Source organism: Sturnus vulgaris, chromosome 2, assembly GCF_052056855.1.
Source record: "Sturnus vulgaris isolate bStuVul1 chromosome 2, bStuVul1.hap1, whole genome shotgun sequence".
NCBI lineage: Eukaryota > Metazoa > Chordata > Aves > Passeriformes > Sturnidae > Sturnus > Sturnus vulgaris.
Window position 1 is genome coordinate 80,627,144 of NC_142244.1, and position 18,260 is coordinate 80,645,403.

General features: G+C 39.8%; 1 protein-coding gene across 2 annotated transcripts in view; it reads left to right on the forward strand.

Annotated features, from left to right (window-relative positions):
- The first annotated feature begins 346 nt into the window (after positions 1 to 346).
- The window catches only part of PCCA (propionyl-CoA carboxylase subunit alpha), a 271,414-nt gene continuing 253,500 nt past the window's right edge, over positions 347 to 18,260 (forward strand). The window contains exons 1-4 of one of the 2 annotated variants that reach the window (XM_088159871.1): positions 347 to 450; positions 8,289 to 8,366; positions 11,444 to 11,495; positions 11,580 to 11,648. In XM_088159871.1, coding sequence (XP_088015997.1) covers positions 11,601 to 11,648 — 48 coding nt within the window. In that variant the 5' untranslated portion in view covers positions 347 to 450; positions 8,289 to 8,366; positions 11,444 to 11,495; positions 11,580 to 11,600. The remainder of the gene's footprint in view (positions 451 to 8,288; positions 8,367 to 11,443; positions 11,496 to 11,579; positions 11,649 to 18,260) is intronic. The other variant, XM_014873333.2, reaches the window with a different exon arrangement.

Here is an 18,260-nt window from a genome sequence, read left to right on the forward strand (position 1 = left end):
AGCACTTTGGACAGTGCTCTCAGGCCCATGGTGTGCCTCGGGGGCTGTGCTGTTCAAGGCCAGCAGTTGGCCTTGGATAACCTTTGCGGGTCCCTCCCAGCCAGGGATGTTCCGTGGCTCCGTGTGCGCGCGCAGGGCGCGGTCCCGCCGGGTTCAGCTCCACGCGCCGGCCACGCACGGACTCGGCGCGAGCGCGGCGCGGAAGCGCGCGCGGCCGGCGCAGCCGCGCCCGGGGCGGCACGCGCAAGCGCGGCCCCGAGGGGCACGTGCCGCGCGCGGCGGGCGCCTCGCGCCCCTCCCCGCCCCCGGCGGGCGGGCGCGCGCCGGGATTGGCTGCGCGCGGCCCGGCCCCGGCGGCTCGGGTGAAAGGGCGGCCGGGCAGAGGCGGCCGCGGACATGGCGGTGGCTCCGCTCCTGCGCTGGGGTGGCCGGCGGGCGCGGCTGCCGGGGGTGAGCGTCGCCTTCGGGGCCGGCCCGAGAGTGGCGGCAGCCTGGGGGCACCGAGCTGCGGGTGGCGGAGGCTCCCCGTGGATGGGGCCGGATGGGGTCGCCGGGCGGAGGCTGTTCCCTGTGCGGGAGGGCGGGGGGTGCGTGGTGTCTCCCCGGAGGAGCTTCCCCGTGTGACCGGCGGGATCCTCCGGCTGGGCGAGCGGCTCCGCGGAGCTCTGTGTGTGCTGGGCCGCGGCCCCGGGTGGGCGCCGGAGCGGCCGTGCGGGCGGGGGTGGTCGGCGAGTGCCGGCCGGGAGCAGGCGGCTGCCGGGGGCTGTGAAACCTGGGTCCTGGCTGCTGTGCCTGCGGGCTCCCGGCATCCCAGAGGCCGTTCCTCGGTGTATCCCGTCGGCGTGTTGCCAGGAGACCGTGATTTTTTGTTTGTTGTGTTTTTTAGAGTTTAATTAATTTTCTGCTGGTGAGCCGGGTTATGTGACACTTTAGGATGGTGGAGTCAGCGTCCCCGGCGGTGTTCACTGTAAGATTGGACGTGTCGCGTAGTGCTATAGTCTAGTTGACATGACGGTGTTTGGCCATAGGTTTGACTCGATAATCTCAGAGGTCTTTTTTGACTTGATTGATTCTGAGGTTCTGTGATTTCAGTTTCTTTCTGCCCTTTTCCTCTATTAAACACAAGCTTATGAAAACTCTGGGGTAGAGTGTAGTTTTGTGCTGTTTTTAGTTGTAAAATGTTAGGTAACAGGGAAAGGAGTTGCCTCTTCTCACCACCCCCCCCCCCCCCCCTTTATCCCAGATACTTAACAGTGTTTTGAGCTGTTACTTAAAGCTTTACTATGTTTTTTTCTTTTTCTTGCTTTTCATGGAAAGGCAATAAACTCCTTGCAGAACCATACCGATGTTTTTGATGAAGACCTGAAATTATCTAGAAAACCTTATTCTGTAGCCTGTGGAGTAACTTCACTGAGGCACCTGCTGTGTTTTCATCTCTGTTACTTCTGCAGATTGTATTAAGATTATTTTAGGTAGGAACAAACAGCATTCTCACACTGTGTTGTGTAACAGTTGAATGACACTGCAGTTAGTTTCTTTATGGGAAAAGTAGTGCAACATACTTCTAATTGTTTACTGTAGAAAGAATTTACAGTTTGGGTCTTCTTTTTCCTGAAAAGGAAAATTTGTGTAGAGTTCCAGTGGAGAAGAGTGCAATGAATTACAGAAAATGTTTTGCCCAGTACACCCCTGAGGGTGTGGGACAGGCTTCTCTCTAGAAATATTGCCTCATAGCAATGTTATAAAGAATTCCTCACCTGTTTCTAGGATTCATGTAAAAGAGGTGGTTTCTGTGGGCAGGGAATGTTGGAAAGGGATGAAAGAGGAAAAGGGCATGTGTTTTATCCAAGTATTTTTCCTTGGGAAATATATATAGTAAACCTGTTTTCCTGTGAAGGTTTACAGAAGAGAAGCTTTTTGAAGACCAAGCTTGTTTAACTGGAGATGACCTCACATTAACAGGGGGCTCATCCTGTTGGACAACTTCGTTTTTGGTAGTCATGAGTATGTGTATATAGACGTACAGTATGTGTATAGCTGTATATAGATGTGTGTGTAGGAAGGCTTCTGCTCTTCGTACTAAGAAGTTCTAAGGCTTTGATGTGAGTCCTTTGGAGCCTCTAGAAGGCCTATAAAAGGCCTATTTTTGTTTCCTTCTTTCTGGCATCTCAAGGGTGTTGTCTGACAGCACCAGTGCATGCAGTATTGAAAATGTGTTAGTGGCATCTCTGTAAAACAAAATGTTTTTATCGCTATATAATAGCACTCATGAGTTATATCACTGAAGTAATTTCTAGGCCTGAAGGTCACCATCAAGACAGCAGTATGCTGGGAAACCTTTAATAAAATGAATTTGCATGGAAATTGCTTTTATAGATTCTTCTATGTTTTGCTAGCATAGACAAATAATAAATTGACATCTTCAAACTTGACTGTGCTTGGAACTCCTACAATTTTTTCAAAGGCTAGTAGCTACTGAGATGTCCTTAACTTCTTGTGCTGCTTTCATGTGGGAATCAATAAAGGACCTGAGAAAGGTGTAGAAACACTGAACTGGGGATTTAGCTCTTCGCTGTTTCTAATGTAGTGCCTGACACTTGTGTTTAGGTTTTACACAGAATAAGTTCTGCTTAGAATATAACCAGAATTTCATTTTGAGTGCTTTGCACTTCTGGAGCTGTGAGAAGAATTGTTGTTGGAAGAAGGCTGTAATCAGAGAATGAGGGTGAGACATAGCTTTTGATATTTCAGTCATGAAACTCTTTTGAGAGAGCTGCTGTACTGCTTAAAAGCATGTAAAACAAAGTGATAAATACTACACATCATGACTTTAAGTAGACTGCTGATACAGATTTTATCAGTGTAGGTACATTTTTCTAATAATTGAATTAAATATATGGTAAGTTTATCTGCCATCTGTGCTCCCAATATTTTTAAGTCATGGAAGTTATCTGTACCATGGGAGCTCCTTGTTCTCTTCTCTGATGTTATTTTTAGCGTGCTGTTTTTCCAGGGAAATATTTTCACCCTAGTTCATAAGTGCAGAAGTATCAGGCTGATGGGATAACAAGGTTGGATATCATTTGCCACTAGGGAAGGGAGTTAAAATGATTGCCAGTCTGTGGAGATGAATGTAGCCATAAACTTCTGGAGTTTAGTGATTGCTTCTAGTATGTAAACTACAGATTTTAGTACTGACAAGCACTCTTCAAGTGTAATTCAGGTAGAGATTTCTGGTTCCAGGAGTAGCTTTTTGGAATTTGTAGGGAAGGTATGCTGTGCTATGTACTGTGGGCAAAAAGTACAACAAAAAGTTTTGAAAGAAAAAATTGAGTGTTCATTAAAGTTTATATTGGGTAAAAAATGTCACTCTTGTTCTAAAACACTCTTTGTGTTTTAATTTATTCTGTCTGTCTCCAACTTGCACAGATTGTTACAGTACTGTGATCTATTTCATAGGTGCCAGCCAGCCTTACTGGACCTCTTAAGGCTGCTGCCATTAGAAACTGTTCCAACTTTCTGCAGCTGCTAGGTCTTAATCACAGACTGTTCCTTTTGAGCTCCTGCATCCCTCCAACTTGTGCCAGCACTACTGCATGAATATGTTGGATAAGCTGGACTGAAATCTGGCTGAGAATAGATTTTTCCCACTCCTTTTGAGTAGCTTCTCAGCTGGTTGTATTCCCATGCCTGGTTCACTATACAGGCTTTGGGGACTGGCACAGAGGAGAAACTACCTGGATATAGGAATGATTGAGCTTAAAAAAATAGTCTTAGGTAGATGAGTGTTTCCTTGTTTGTAGTCCGTATGCTATGTTGGCAAATATGAAGATTTTCCGTTCTTAGAATTGGGGGTGTTTGTCAGTCTGGTCAGAGAGAAGGAGCTATGAAGTGAAGTGTGTGTTACCTCGTACCACAGCTGTATTTGCAGTGGGCTTTGGGAGAATCTGCTACAGTTACAAGGGTTTGGCTGTTCAGCACTCTGAGCATATAAGGGGAAGTGCTTCCTTAGAGAAAAGAAATATAGAAGTGTTGTTTCCCTTCCTGTTTGTGATTTGTACAATATTGTATTATGAGGCTATGTTTTCAGCATTATAGATTAAAAGTTGTGCAGTCACCTGAAGGTATCTACTTCCTCTGTGCTTTATACCTACTCCATCAGTAGAGTTCCACACACAGGAAATTATATTGTCAAATGAGTTGAAATAAAGATTTGAGAACAGTTGCTGTGTAATCAAAGTATGAAAAAGAGAAATAATCATTGTTGTCAGTATTATAACTACTTAGGAATACTAATACTATATATACCACAAAGATAAAGGGGTTATTCTCATGGTATCTTACACCCAAATCTCTGAAAGTGTAGGGGCAAAAATCTTAGGAGAGGTAGAATTTTTCTAGTGAAAAGGAATGTGCTAGTCTGGCTGTTACTATTGGGTATTGCTTACTGTATTTTCTAGTAATGCTAAAATATACATTCCTTCCCGTACTAGACTTCTTACAGCAAATATTGATATATGATGCTTTTCCTGCCTGAAATCTGCAACTCGGTGTCTGTTTCAACACTGAGACCTTTTTCTGCCTGTAAAGCTCAGTATCAATGAGTTATTTACAAGCTGACCAGCATAGCAGGGAGATTTCCTTCCTCCATGAGGGCATGTAAACCTTTAAAAACACACATATAAGCCTTATCTAAATAACAAGTTAATTTTCTGTTTTGCTGCTGTACTCTGTGTCCTTAAACCACCTCAGGAGGTTTCCTAGGGTCGGGTGCCCAAGAGGAGGCAGGTTGTCTGTGAGGTGTCAAAGTGGCAGTGTGCAGTAGGCATACTATTCTACAAGGTACTCTGTAGTTTGATTTTTTTTTTTTTTTTTAATATGAAGTTATAAAATAACTGTTACAGCTATTTTAACTCAGTTTGGCTATTTTGCAATTAATGATAGACAAAGCAGGATGCTTTTCCAAAATACACCACTGATACTATGTTTTCCAAAAATTTACTAGATGTGGGAAATTCCAAGCCAAATGTAGAAGCCCAGACTTGAGTTCTGATAGATGAATAGCCTGCATTCTTGGGCTTTCAAGAGTCAAAAGCTTTATCAAATGTAAGTAACAAATCATGACAAAAACAGGTTATACCAGATGACTCTACTGCCCTCTCCTAGTTTTACATACATAGATACAAGGAAGTCTTTAGGCCAACCTGAGCTCTCTGGGCTGTGTTCTGTGGAAATGTGTCAGGTATAATAGCTAAAGCATATGTGGTTTGGGGGAGGCAGCCAATTAAGGACCTAGCTTGAGAATCAGATTGGCTTTGCTGGATTGTTGGGTTGAGAGGTCTTTGGGGGTTTGATGTAGCTCTTAAAGAACCTACCTATGGTAGGAGCTTGGGAGCCTAGGGTTTGATGATAATACCTGCATAGCTGTAGAGTTGGAGGTGGCAATTTAGTAGCATTCCTTTGTGGCCTTAGATGTGCATTATTTACAAAATGCTTGTTTATTTTTAAGTAATTATTCAATTGCTCATAGTGGCTAGGAGAAGACTCTATAAAGAGATTTTTCTTGGAGTTGATGCTAGATTAAGCAAGCTCTTAAACCTTAGTGTATATGGGTATAAATACATACAGAACCCCTTCTCTTAAAAGCTGTGAACTGGAGTTGGAATTTCACATCTGAGTTGAGCAATATGCTTGATTTGTTTTAGGAAATTACCCCACAAGTACTCAATTCAGGGCTGAACCTGGCATTCTAAGTGATTTGCTTGTGTGTGTGAGAGAAGGCAGTTAATTTTTAAACATAAGTGTATAATTAGGTTAGACTGTTACAAGATTTTTATGTGGAATCTGTCCAATTCTGTAGTGTAAAACCAGAGCTGAGTGTGGTTTAAAGTTTTTCCAAGTTTTTTAATTGCTTGGTAATTTTATTTTATAAGTTTTAACAGGGCTTTTTTTTTTTTTTTTTTTTTTTCCAAGATGGCTAAGATTCTACAGCTTCATGCTACCTAATTTCCCCATCATAGCCTTTCCTTCCAGTCTCCTGTGCATAGCTCTTCTGGTTTCTCATAGGCATCCAAAACTAGTTTTATATGAAAGGTATTTACAAGCAAGTTCAGAAGCTTTTCCTTCTTTGCCTGGTTGTCGCCTTTCCCGTGCTAACTGCAAGTATTTAGATTAGCCCCACTGACCCTTAACAAGCACTTTCTCCAGTGAATATTAACTCAGTGGAGAGTTTCTGTGTGTCCTGTGTGACCTTCTTTAGACTATTTGTGGTCCCTCAAGCACTTCTGTCAATAGTGTTTCCGAGGAGAGGGACTCAATCTGCTTAACCATGTGTATTCTGGAGCAGGAGAATGTATTCTGCTGCTTCTCTAGGTATCCTTCCTCTACCCTCTGACAATATCTAGATCACAGTACAGTCAATGAAGGTCTAAACAATTGTGCTGTAAACTTGGGATAATGACCAGCTGACAGGTGTGATTGCAGCTTGCAGAATTGTCCTTTACTCCTCTCTTTAATGCCTGAAACAGATTTATTGTCACACCCTCAGGTGAAGAATAATATACTCCTGCAAAAAAAAAAACAAAAAACAATCCAAAAAACCAAAGAAACCCCTAGAGGATTTGGTTCTAGCATATCAAATGATTTGTGTTTCAGGTTAGTTTGGATTTTATCTTTGGGGAAATAAGTGAAAGAAATAAAAGAAGCAAAAACCCTCACCAAAACAAACAGAACTGAATGGGAAACAACTCAGTGAAACGAGGTGGAATGGTTGCTTTCCACTAACCTTTTTTTAGTTTCAGAAAAATTAAACATGTATGAGTTCTTTGGAAGAATCAAGTATAGGTAGATTATCTGGGAACAGTGTATGCTATGTCTGCCACTAGTGACTGGCAGCTAAACAATTAGTGTAACTATAGTAGCTTTCTGCTCATGAAACTTGGTTGGAGCTGGCAAGAGATGATATGGCTCTAAGGCTTCCTTTACACTTGTTGCAATATATTGCTTTTCCTTTATAACATTAAAAGATTAGCTGTATTAGAACTGTGATGGCCTTCTCTGCTTTCTGTGATGCAACATGAGAAATATGTGATCAGGCTAGAGGGCTGAATAGGGAGTGTTCACTTTCCAGTTACTGACAGCCACTGTTACTTCAAAATCAGTATGAACTTACAGTCAACTTAAAATTTTATCCCTTTTTGAACTGTCTTAAGTTCACTACTCTTGTGGAAGGTGCAGTTGAATTCTCTAAGCTCTTTATGTGAACATATGCTTCCTTATTTTCTGATCTTTTTTCTAATGTAGTCCGTATTCATATATTTTTCCCAGTCTTTTCACAGGACAGCCTTTACTTTCTACTGCTTCCTCAGATTTCTGCAACTTTTGAAAACAGTTCTTTAAGACAGAATTGACAGATTCTGAGTTCTGGCAGTTCCTGTCACTGCTGTTTTGTTTCCTACTAGACAATATCTAGTATTAAGGCTTTTTATAGCCTTTTTGATTCCAAGGGAGTGATTAAGTGTGACTTTGCCAGAGCTGTCTGTATTGATGCATTTTTGGTGTGGTATCATTTTATCTGTATGATTGTTTTTGTTTATGGCTAACTGCCATTACGTTGTGAAATTACTTGCTTAAGTAATACCTATCTGAATCTCCTTTTTGATTTGCTTACAAATCTATGATATAATCTATTGTGTTTTCTTTGAAATAGCCTGTGTATACTGCTTTTTCCTGTGTTGTGCAAAAATGTTAAACTATAGGAACTGTCTGTAGAAGTTGGTTCAGAGCAGAAGTTTAAGAGAAAAGCACCTCTTTTCCTCAGGCTGGTGTCAGGAGGCTGTGATAGGGAAGACTGAGAGCTTAGCTAGCATCTAAAGTCTGTTCTGCATCTCCCCTCTGTATGGGCCCAGTCTGCTGCCTGCTGTATGCCCAACAGTTCCCTAGCAGTGAATGCCTCTCTCCATCACCACTGTGTACAGACATATGCATTCATGCTCTTTTGAGAATTTCTTGTAGGTATTTCTTGGAACAAGATGGAAAGAAGATGGTATAGTAGAGAGTTGTTACAAAAAAAGTTATGCTTAAGCTAATGACCTCATATCTAGAGCTTCTGAATTGTTTCTGGTTACTATTTGTGAGTGTTTGCATGGAGAAGGGCAGTTCTCTATAAGCTTTATGTCTGCTTGATGAGGGAATGAAAGGCTATGAAGTTTCCTCAAGATGTCAATGTATGAAATGTTTTTAATTTAATGTCATACTGTAACAGGTTTAATTCCTTGTTTCTTCTTTAGTGGGAAACACTGTGTTCAAGATGGTGCCTTATAACGTCACATAAACTCTATTCGTCTGTGTATGATCCAAATGAAAAGGTAAGTAGTATGGTGCATGTTTCTTTTTGACATCTTACTGTAATACTGACATTTGTGTTTTTAAGCTATCCCCTTTGTGCTGCTGCTAGCAGTGATGGTTCTCTTGGTGTAAAACATGCTATTAAACCAGTCATGGGTTTCTTTGTAAACCAAAAAGGAAGTTGCTTTTGCAGGATCCATGTAAAGCAAGTCTGGATACTACTTTGTGTACCAAAAAGCTTAATAAGTGATTGTGAGCTTGGGAAAGTTACATATGGCCTGAACATGTTATTCTTATGAAACAACTGTTAATGTTTTTCATGGTGTGGGTGGTAATGGGCCTATTAAAACATCTGGGAGCTAGACTAGCCAAAAGCTGTTTGTGGAAACAAAAGTATGTAACAGTGGCAGCTTGGTTGTTGGATGATTTGGCATGAGGGTGAGAACTTTAGAGCTTGGAAAAAGATGGACCTTTAAGGCTTGCAAAGAATAGCAAATCCTCATCTTGGGGCTTGTGCAGTAGCAATTGCAATTTACAGTTATGAGCCAAGAAAAACTTTCCTTATGGAAGATTGTCTTGGCATGGCCTCTGAAGTAACACACTTGGAAAAATAATGGGATTGAAGGTACACTAGTATTCAAGGGCAAGGATGCCAGCAATTCAGGACTGATAGGCTTGTCCTTATATACTGGTGTAGAAGCAATTAACTAGAAGTGAAACAATATTAGGAAATTGGGTAAACCAGTGTGTACCTACAACTGTGGCTTTACAGTTGTTTTTTTTCCAAAGATTTCTTTTTCTTAAGGTTCTTGGTTAATTAAGGTCCCTCTGCTTTTCTAAATGCATAATTATATTTAGGCCATATATAGTTGGGTATTGGGTTTCTCTCAACTAGGAGCTGTCATTAAAACCAGTGACTGCTACAGACAGTGGAAGGGGCAGTAAACAAAAGAGAAAAGAGTTTAAACTGTCTTTGTAATAACAAGACTTTCATGTGACTCCTTTTCAGCCTAATTAGTGGAAATGATATAAAAAAAAGTTGCTCCAAAGCAGTATGTGATTTAAAGTTTGGTTTTTTTTTTGTACTGGGCTTGAATCTGGTTGCTGTGTCTTTAGACAGAGACTAAGATTGAAAAGTTAAAATGAATGTCAAATATTCTTATCTTGTTATTGAAAGTCTTGTCTTGCACTGTGACCACAGCTGATTAATAAAACAGCTTTTATGTACCAAGAACTAGATTGATAATGAACTTGTCATGACACTTTTCAATACCAGGTATTTGGGAGTATTTTTAAAATTCCCCCTCAAGTCTGTATGCCTAAAAATATTTAGGTACCTAGAATGCTGAAATTTAGATTCAGGAACAGTTTGTATGATTATGTTGATAACCTTTTTAGACCAGATTCCCAGCTAAAAAAAAGCTCTTCAAAAAAGTTGCTAGCTCCTGTGGTGTTCTTGAAGTATTTGTGCCTCTGATAACTGAGCTTGTTTAAGGATGTTTAAGATCTGTCTAAGTCAGATATGCCTCTGCACTGGGCAGTAGTATTCAGCAAATCTGTCTGAATTTACTGTACAAGCTTGCTGCAGCTCTCACCTGGAGAGATTTCTTATCACTTAATTTCCGTATGGTGTTATCACGTGGTATTTTTAAACTGGTTGTGTGATGTCAGTTCAGCCTGACTTGGAAAAAGTAAATTTGGTCAAGGGCACCTTGAGTTTCTCTGGAATATACAGCAAACAGTGTGTTCGAGTCTGCCAACAGCAGTTCCTGTTGGGGTTTTGCAGTGTTCCTTCCTCTCCTCTGGCACCTGTGTTCCCCTCCTCAAATTAGCTAATGACTGTGAGGCTAATAAAACCATATAGTTACTGTGGTGGCAATTCCTTCTCTTCCCCTATGAAAATAAGCTGTTTGGTGTAGTGGAGGAAGAGTAGCTGTCAAATGTCTTCTGGTATGATTTGGTAAACCTGATATGGTTTGATTGTAGACTTCCCCTGAAGGAGAAAGTCCTGCTGGTTCCCTACCCTATGTCTTTCGTTTGAAGTATGGGAGGCAGAATAGGACTGTTCAATTACTCTGTTAAACTTGTGATGTGTCCTGGAGTGCATCCCTGTGGTCTGAGGTGTGGAAAGCACCCAAGACAGTCCCTTTCAGTGGCAGTCTGTATTTATAACTGAGCAGGTGCAGTTCCAAAGTGTGTTTAGTAGCAAGCTGCATGACAGCAAGAGCCCTCACTTCCAGCAATGAGATTTTTATGCTGAGCAACTGTGCTGCTCCACCACCCTTTTCTGAATGGGAAAGGGTGTGAGGCTTATTGACTTCCAACAGCTTGTTATCCCCTTCTTACAGGCATGATATAGAAGTGTTGAAGGTACATTTGCGGCATTGGTACATTCCAATGTGAAAGGTTACTGTGAATTTCAGGCGAGTAGTAAGTTTGATTTGCTATTCTGTTGCATTGCAGATGCTACTTAGTATTGAGTGTGTAACAATGCCTTTATGGCCATGAAAAATTTTGCCAGGTTCCTCAGGTGAGGCTCAGATAGGAGAAGGGGCAAGGCTGGTACAACTCAACAGGTATGCCTGTTCAGGGTGAAACCGTTGGTCTTTTATCCTTTATGACCTAGCCTTTTAAAGGGCTCCCATAATTGATGAGTATTGTGTTCCAGATAATCTCTACTGGTTAGGGGCAGTGATCACTGTACCTGCCTGCATTGTACCTGTATACTACCAGATTGTACCTGTGCTGCTTCCAGGCAACATAAAACCTACTGCACCTCTTCCCTGGACTTGACTGACTCCTAGAGCTGCTGGAGGGTTCTAGTTGGCAAGGAGATCCAAGGAATGCTGACGTGAATAGCCAAAGCCTTGTTCTTCTGAGCCTGTGTGTGCTAAGTAGATCTAGTACAGCATACTGTTTGTTATATCATAATTTAAATCAGGAGAACCCTTTTGAAAGTAGCCGATCTCAGAATTGAGTTGATGGATAAACCATAGTTTTAGTGGAAGTGGAGGAGAAAAGAAATGCGTATTTCTGGAAGGAGAAAAACTTGTGTTCTGTTTGTCTCTCAGGATTCTTATTGTTCTTTTCCCTTTAGACTTTTGAAAAACTCCTTATTGCCAACAGAGGAGAGATTGCATGCCGAGTAAGTATGTAACATTTTAATTTTTTTGTATTTAATTCTGAAACTACTGGTATTTAAATATTGATGATTGTCACTTCTTATGTGGTAGGTCATCAAAACGTGTAAGAAGATGGGGATTAAAACAGTTGCCATACACAGTGATGTTGATGCCAATGCTGTGAGTATTACTTAATTCAAGTGGTAGATGAGGTTTTAATAATTCAGCAGCACTTGCAGCTGTTATGCAATCTTGTTGATACTGTTGTAGGCATGTTGGCAATCCTGAAGTATCTTTGTGTATGTCCCTTTCCTCTATGTGCTTGAAGTGAGTGATGATACCAAGGTGGAGGAAGGATTGGACAAGTATTTAGCATGTTTTTTTCTGTGAACTCTTCTGTGTTTTGCTTGTGTAAATGCTGCCTTCCTCTTTGTGTGGATTAAGCTAGATACACATGCACATAGGTGCATGTGGGCAACAAGTGTGAGAGTGGCAGTGAAACCTAAATTTTTTTGCTAATATGCACAAAAAGGCAATGAAGAGTGAATCCTAGAAGAAGGTACAGATCTTAGTATAATTTTTTCCTGTGTCTGGTAAATCTTTCATTACTTCCCACTTTCCAGAAAAATGTCCCCTTCTACCAGGTGTGCTAAAGAGGCTTGATAGAGCTGTTCTATTTGATGAGGATATTGATATGCCTTCAGTATAGAGCAGCATAGTAGGAAGATGGCAAAATGGGATTTTAGACAAGCAAGGCACCTGCCTTGCCCATTTTCAGGTTTTGTAGTCTCTTCATTATCATTCGTGGCAACAGCAGCAGGGTAGTTTCTTGTGTGGTGTAACAGCAAGTGTAGTCATATATGCATATTCTTGTTGACTAGAGAGGCCACAGTATTATTCCTTGCCTGCAAGAAGTGCTACAGCAGAAATGACTGGGGATACCCTCTTGTCCCAGGACAGTTTGTTGGAATATGTGAGGGAGTGAAACCCCTGTATTATGATTTAAGATGTCACTCAGACAAGTTACCAGAAAAAAAGTGTATTTTATGCAGATCAGGACTTGTGAATATAGGTGGTGAGTTACTCAACATTAGAAAAACAGATGTGGTTGATGAAATCAGAAGGTAGTTAGAACTTAGGTGTTTTCAGAGTTAAATGAAAGGTGAGAACTGTTGGGAGTTTTGGACTTTGACACAGCTTTTGTCTGAGTCCTCTTGTGGTTCTATTATTACATGACCAGCTCAGCTTCTATGAATAGGCTGTAGATTGAGCAAGGGACTGAAATGGGTCTTTCTGAAATGCCCTACTGGTGGATTTTTTTGGCAAGTATTTCTTTCTTTGAGGTGAATTGAAAGTGCACTTGGTCTGGATTTCATCTGGTAGCCATAACTGGTAATGTAGTAGTTTGTGGGTGCTCAGTGGACCGTGAAATGAATTCTTAATGGGTAGATGTCACACATCGTGATAAATTCTAATTCTTTTGGAAGCCAAGGGTTATGTGAATATGAATACAACTACTCTGTATGATTTATGATTCCTCTAGTAAAACTGAAGCATGCTGATGGGTACTTGAATTCTGTCTTATGTATGTAGTATCTGCTGTTAGGATAAATGGATTCACTGTTTAGCAGCACTGCATAGCCTTGTTCACTGGCATGAATTCATCCTGAAAATAGACTTAAAAAGCTGTTTAAAAAAACCCCACATATTCTTTCAGTCCATAATAGACTTGAGAAAATGAGTTGGTCTTCTCACTGATATGTTTGTGTGGATTCTGCTATGAACTGTAGACTGTGAAACAATCTGAAAGCAGTAAGTGAAAACCAAGATTGAAGAACATAATGAAAGAGTAAGAATGGCATGAAAAAGTACAACTCATGACCTTAGGGGGGAGGGTGTACAAATAGTGCATTACAAAAAGGAAACTGAAGATATGTCTGTGCTGCTTTGATCTACAGTGCTGTCTTAGCTTTAAAATACAAATAGGGTCTTTTAATTTGTAGTAGTTCCTGAGAGAGAAAATCCAAACTGGTATCTCAGAAATGCCTTAAGGCACTCATGGCAGTTCATAAAGATTATATTGAGTATGTTAGAGGGGATGCTGACATTGAGTTTACAAGAGATGAGGCCGTAACAAATGCTGTACGGGTGATGTGGTGTCTGCTTAGCTCTTTGGAGCTTACCTAAAGACTGACCAAACTTCTCTGTATGAGGTTAAGCATTAGCTGTGTGCAGTGAAGCAGCTCCAGGTATTTAAAGGAAAATGAGAGGAAGGCTACTTGAAAAACTATTCTATGTACTTAAGGTAGTATGAAGTCTAAGCTAGTTTTTTGGGTCTAATTATACATGTTGTTTATGTCTATCATAAATCCTTCAGTCACCACTTTGTGTGCTTGCACTGGGAAATAGTTTAGTTAATGTAATTTGTTTTAATGACTTGGATATTTCCAGTTATTCTTTATGGGAATGGCCTGGCCCAGTGCAGTGGTCTGTGTGATTGCCATTTTGGATGATCTTGATAGAGGAGTCCGCAGGCCAAACTCTTTGACTGTTACTTACCATAAAGTAGCCAACAATAGTTGTCTATAATTCTGTCCAATCATCAACAACATCCTTCTTGGTTGTACCAGTCATAGCACAGAATCTCAAAGGCTCTGAAGTCATACTCAGGAGCTGATGCAACCTGCCAAAGGAACTTCTGTCCTCATGGAGCTAGGAAAAACATGTTTACTTAGTGATGGGATGCTGCAATAGAGTTGTTAATATTCTTTTTATTTTGGGCTTGACAGGATATCTCTCCTTTACAACTTATGTTGCACAAGCAATGAGTATGATAGGCAGCTACCCTGATGATGATGGCCATCGAACCAAAGACAGAAATAAATGCAAAGACATGTGCTTGAACTAGTTGACCATCCCAACATTGTTTGTCTTTACTAAAAATAATGGGACCTGGTTTTAAGTGACCAGAGTAGATAGGGATATCTTACAAAAATATTTTTTATTAAAGTTTAGAAGTAGCATGAACTACAGTAGATAAATTTTCTGCTTAGAACTTGGAGTAACCTTTGAGATGTAGTAAGAGCCCCTTATTGCATTACCTGTTGTCTGTATAGCTACTTACTGAAAAGCAGGTAGCCTGATACTCTTAATATGAATTAGTTGTAACCAATATAACTGTAAAAGGAGGGCAGTCCAAGCAGTCTGTTGCATCTCTCTGGTTTTGTCATACTGTTTGAAAACACAACTGAAATTGAACAGAAGCAAAGTTCCTTCAGTGTGCTCATTAAATATTTAAGGCAAGAAAGAAAACAGGTATCACAAGGTACTTAGCAATTCAGAGTCTTCAGTGAGAGCTTCTAATTAATTCCTTATTTAGTAATATGCATAAATGATTCAAGTAAGCATTTTCATTAATGTTTGTCAAGGAATTGTATAGACAGTCTTAAAAAAATGGTCTTTGAATAAAAATACTGTAAGACTTGCAAGTGAGATCTTGTCCTAGAGCTTTTAGATTCCTTTTGGTTGAATATTCAAGTTTTCAAAAAATTTTCAGATTACTGAAATCCTTGTGGAATTTACAGTGCTGAATAGAGGTGGTGGGAATAGACAAAATGCATATGAACTTTCCATGAAACAGTTTCTTCGTGTTCTTCACACTTAGTTTCTGTGGAGCACCATGGCAAATGTATTGAATATGCTGTTAGAGTAATATCAACCTGGACATAATTACCATTAATGGATGCAACTAGTAACTAGACTATAAAAGCACAAAGGAATTTTCTTTTCAAGGAATTTAAACTTTACTCTTATGAGGAGGAAGCAGCAGAGAGGACTGTTATTAACAGGGACTGTGGCAAAAAAAGAACAATATGACAAGAACCACATAAAGCTTACCTGAAGAGAGGAAATACAAAGAACAAAATACTGTTCTGTGCTATTCATTTAAAAAATGACCAAAAATCTGAAAGATTTTTATAGGTGAAAATTGTTGTGGTGATAGGGAAGAGAACATTAACACAACTTAAAAGGAGATGGGTGACTTCAGAGATTTTTAGATGCTTCTGTATTAATACAAATTTACAGGTAGCTGGAAACGGTATTAAATGGGACTGAATTGCATTTAGTTTTGTGAAGGTGGGAGGGTGTATGAACTGGTGGGAAAAACAGCCTGACAAAATGACTGCTGAGACCCCCATAGAGCATTACAGTTGCTCATGTGGTACTGAATAAAATAGGTCATAATGGATGCTTTCAGGTTCTTGAAAATAGTGGCTAATACTCCTTGATTGCATCTGTTATTTTGGGGAAAGCAGAGAAAAAGATTTGTATACTGTTCAAAATGCTGAGTTTTGGCTTTTTTTTTTCCAACTGTGTTCAACTTTCAAAACACTGATTCTTTACACTTGAATAGGTAAAGTGGGGAAGGACCAGTAAAATTCAGATTTTCTTAAAAATTAAAACATCTGGTGGAATTATTTTTGATATGAGAAAACAGGCAAAGAAGTTTCATCTGAACAAGAGTAATCGTATGTACTTTTCCCCCTGAACTGATTGGAATAGAGAGTTAAGATGAAAGAACCTCCTCAACCATAAATGTAACACTGATGGTGCAAACATTGTCAGGGAAAGCTAGAGAACTATTGTAATGCCTAATGTAATCAGCTAAAAGTATGATAAATGAAGAACAAGCTTTCACTAATTGGATCTGAACAAAAGAAGGTATAGCATAAAGCAGTGAATGAGATATAATTTTACTTGGCATTTTTTAACACAGCAGGGATTCTATAGCCATATGAAGCAATGAACTATAAATGACTGAAAAAATCCCATGGGAAAGTAATGTAAACTGCTAAAACTTAACAGAGTAGTGGGCAGTGAGTTATACTTCTTTTATTTAAGGTTTTTCCTATCAGTAACTTATGACTTCAGGTGTTATTGTATTAAATTGCCTGTTCTAAATCTTGTTCTGCCACATAATATAAAATGAAAAATAATGCAAATGCTTTTATTGATGTAAAAATAATTGCACAGAATTGAGCTTTTCTCCAGAAACTGTAGTCTTTTAAGTGACAGAAAATTGAAAAAATAAACTAACTAGAAATGGAAGACTTATATTACTTTCCTAACTTTTTTTCAAGCTTGGAGTCTGAGACAGTATTTCAGAAGGATGGTGGGGAAAAAGCTGGTTTAGGGAAACTGCTAAGTTGATTAGGGTTATAAGTTTCTATACCATGTCTATACATGAGTTGAATGAATTTGAGTGAATGAGTTTTTTTCTGAAACAATAAAAACTTAGAATTTTGCTCAAGACTTCACTATAGCTTAGTGGGATGCTGTCAGGTTTTGTTCTTAAGAAATCTAGCTGTCAAAAATAAGTATTGGAGGGAAATTTGGCACTTAATTTTTAGTCTAAAATTATTATTTTGTAAAGTGGAAGTTTTAGATAAAACTGAGGAATTTTATTTACTTGTAACTAACAGAGGTTTTAACATTTGTCCAAACTCTCATTTACTTGTTTTGTTTTGCTGTTTTGTCTTTTGAAATATGCAAAGCTTTCTTCCATCATCTGCTACAAATCTAGAAATTCAGTAATTTTGAAATCTCATTGTCTCCAAATGGCGTTTCAGGGATTTGTACTCAGAAAACTTGGAGAGATCTGTTTTGACTACCTATATGAAAATGAAACAAATATTTTAATGCCTTTTTCAAATATGTGATTCCTGGGCTGTTGTCCAGAGTGTAAAGAGGGGACTCTGCCTCCATGTACTGTCTGGAGAAATTCACTCTTCTTAAGTGGTGGTGTTTACAAAGTGTGCAGAACAGGAGTTGGCCAGATCATACCAAGGCAACATTAGGGACAGGTTTGTGTTCCTGTTCTGCTCTTCCTTCAATGTATTTGCCTTTTGTTTCAAAAGCAACACAGCTTCACTAGATGGAGATGATGTTACTATCTTGTCCACATGCTTTGAGTGAACTCCCGGACAGCTTTGTAAAGTATGAGCAATGCAGGTGGTGGTAATCTCATGAAGGGAGATAACTCTGTGGAAGGAGTGTGCTTTTGTTCAGAATTGTAGCTTTCTTGTCAAGTAATTTGCCTTTTTTTTTTTGTAAGTTTATCATTGCTTTGAAACTGAGTGGGTTGCTGGAGGAAGTAATTAATTTTTCATTGGCTATAATGAAAAATTGAAGCTTGATCTGCAATTTTAAAAGTTGGAGGGGCTCATCAGAGCTCTAGAGTCCTAAAGTTTTAGCCTTTTAGTGTGTTTTAATCAGTGATAGGATGAGATGAAATGCATATATGACCTCTGAAACAAGTTGGACTCCTGTTTGTTGGTTAAGCTGAAATGCCACTTTTGTTGGATTCTTGTTGAAACTCTACCACTGAGTAGCAGAGGAAGGATGTAGAATAGAATGCTTTAAGCATTATACTGCAGCCTTAATGGGGACACTGCCTTGGAGGTGGAAAGTATATGTTGTAAAGAAGGAATTGATACTGGATCCTTGACCTTTGTGGGGATGGTTATTTAATTACTAAGCTGATTTATTTGCAGGATCAATGCATGGATTAAAAATTTCCTGTCACAAAACTAATTTAGGAAAAATGGCTGTTGTCAGAGGTGCTGAACTACCCTTGGGAGAGGAAAATGTGGGAGCCCAGTCAGCAAAGCTAATTGCAGCTTAAACATGCAGGTCTCCAGTACTCTGAAGAGTCAAGTGGTGGTTCTGTGGTGCCATCACTGCTACATCACTAGGTAGTGGGGAGTAGCAGGAGTGTGTCTGTGGAGTGAA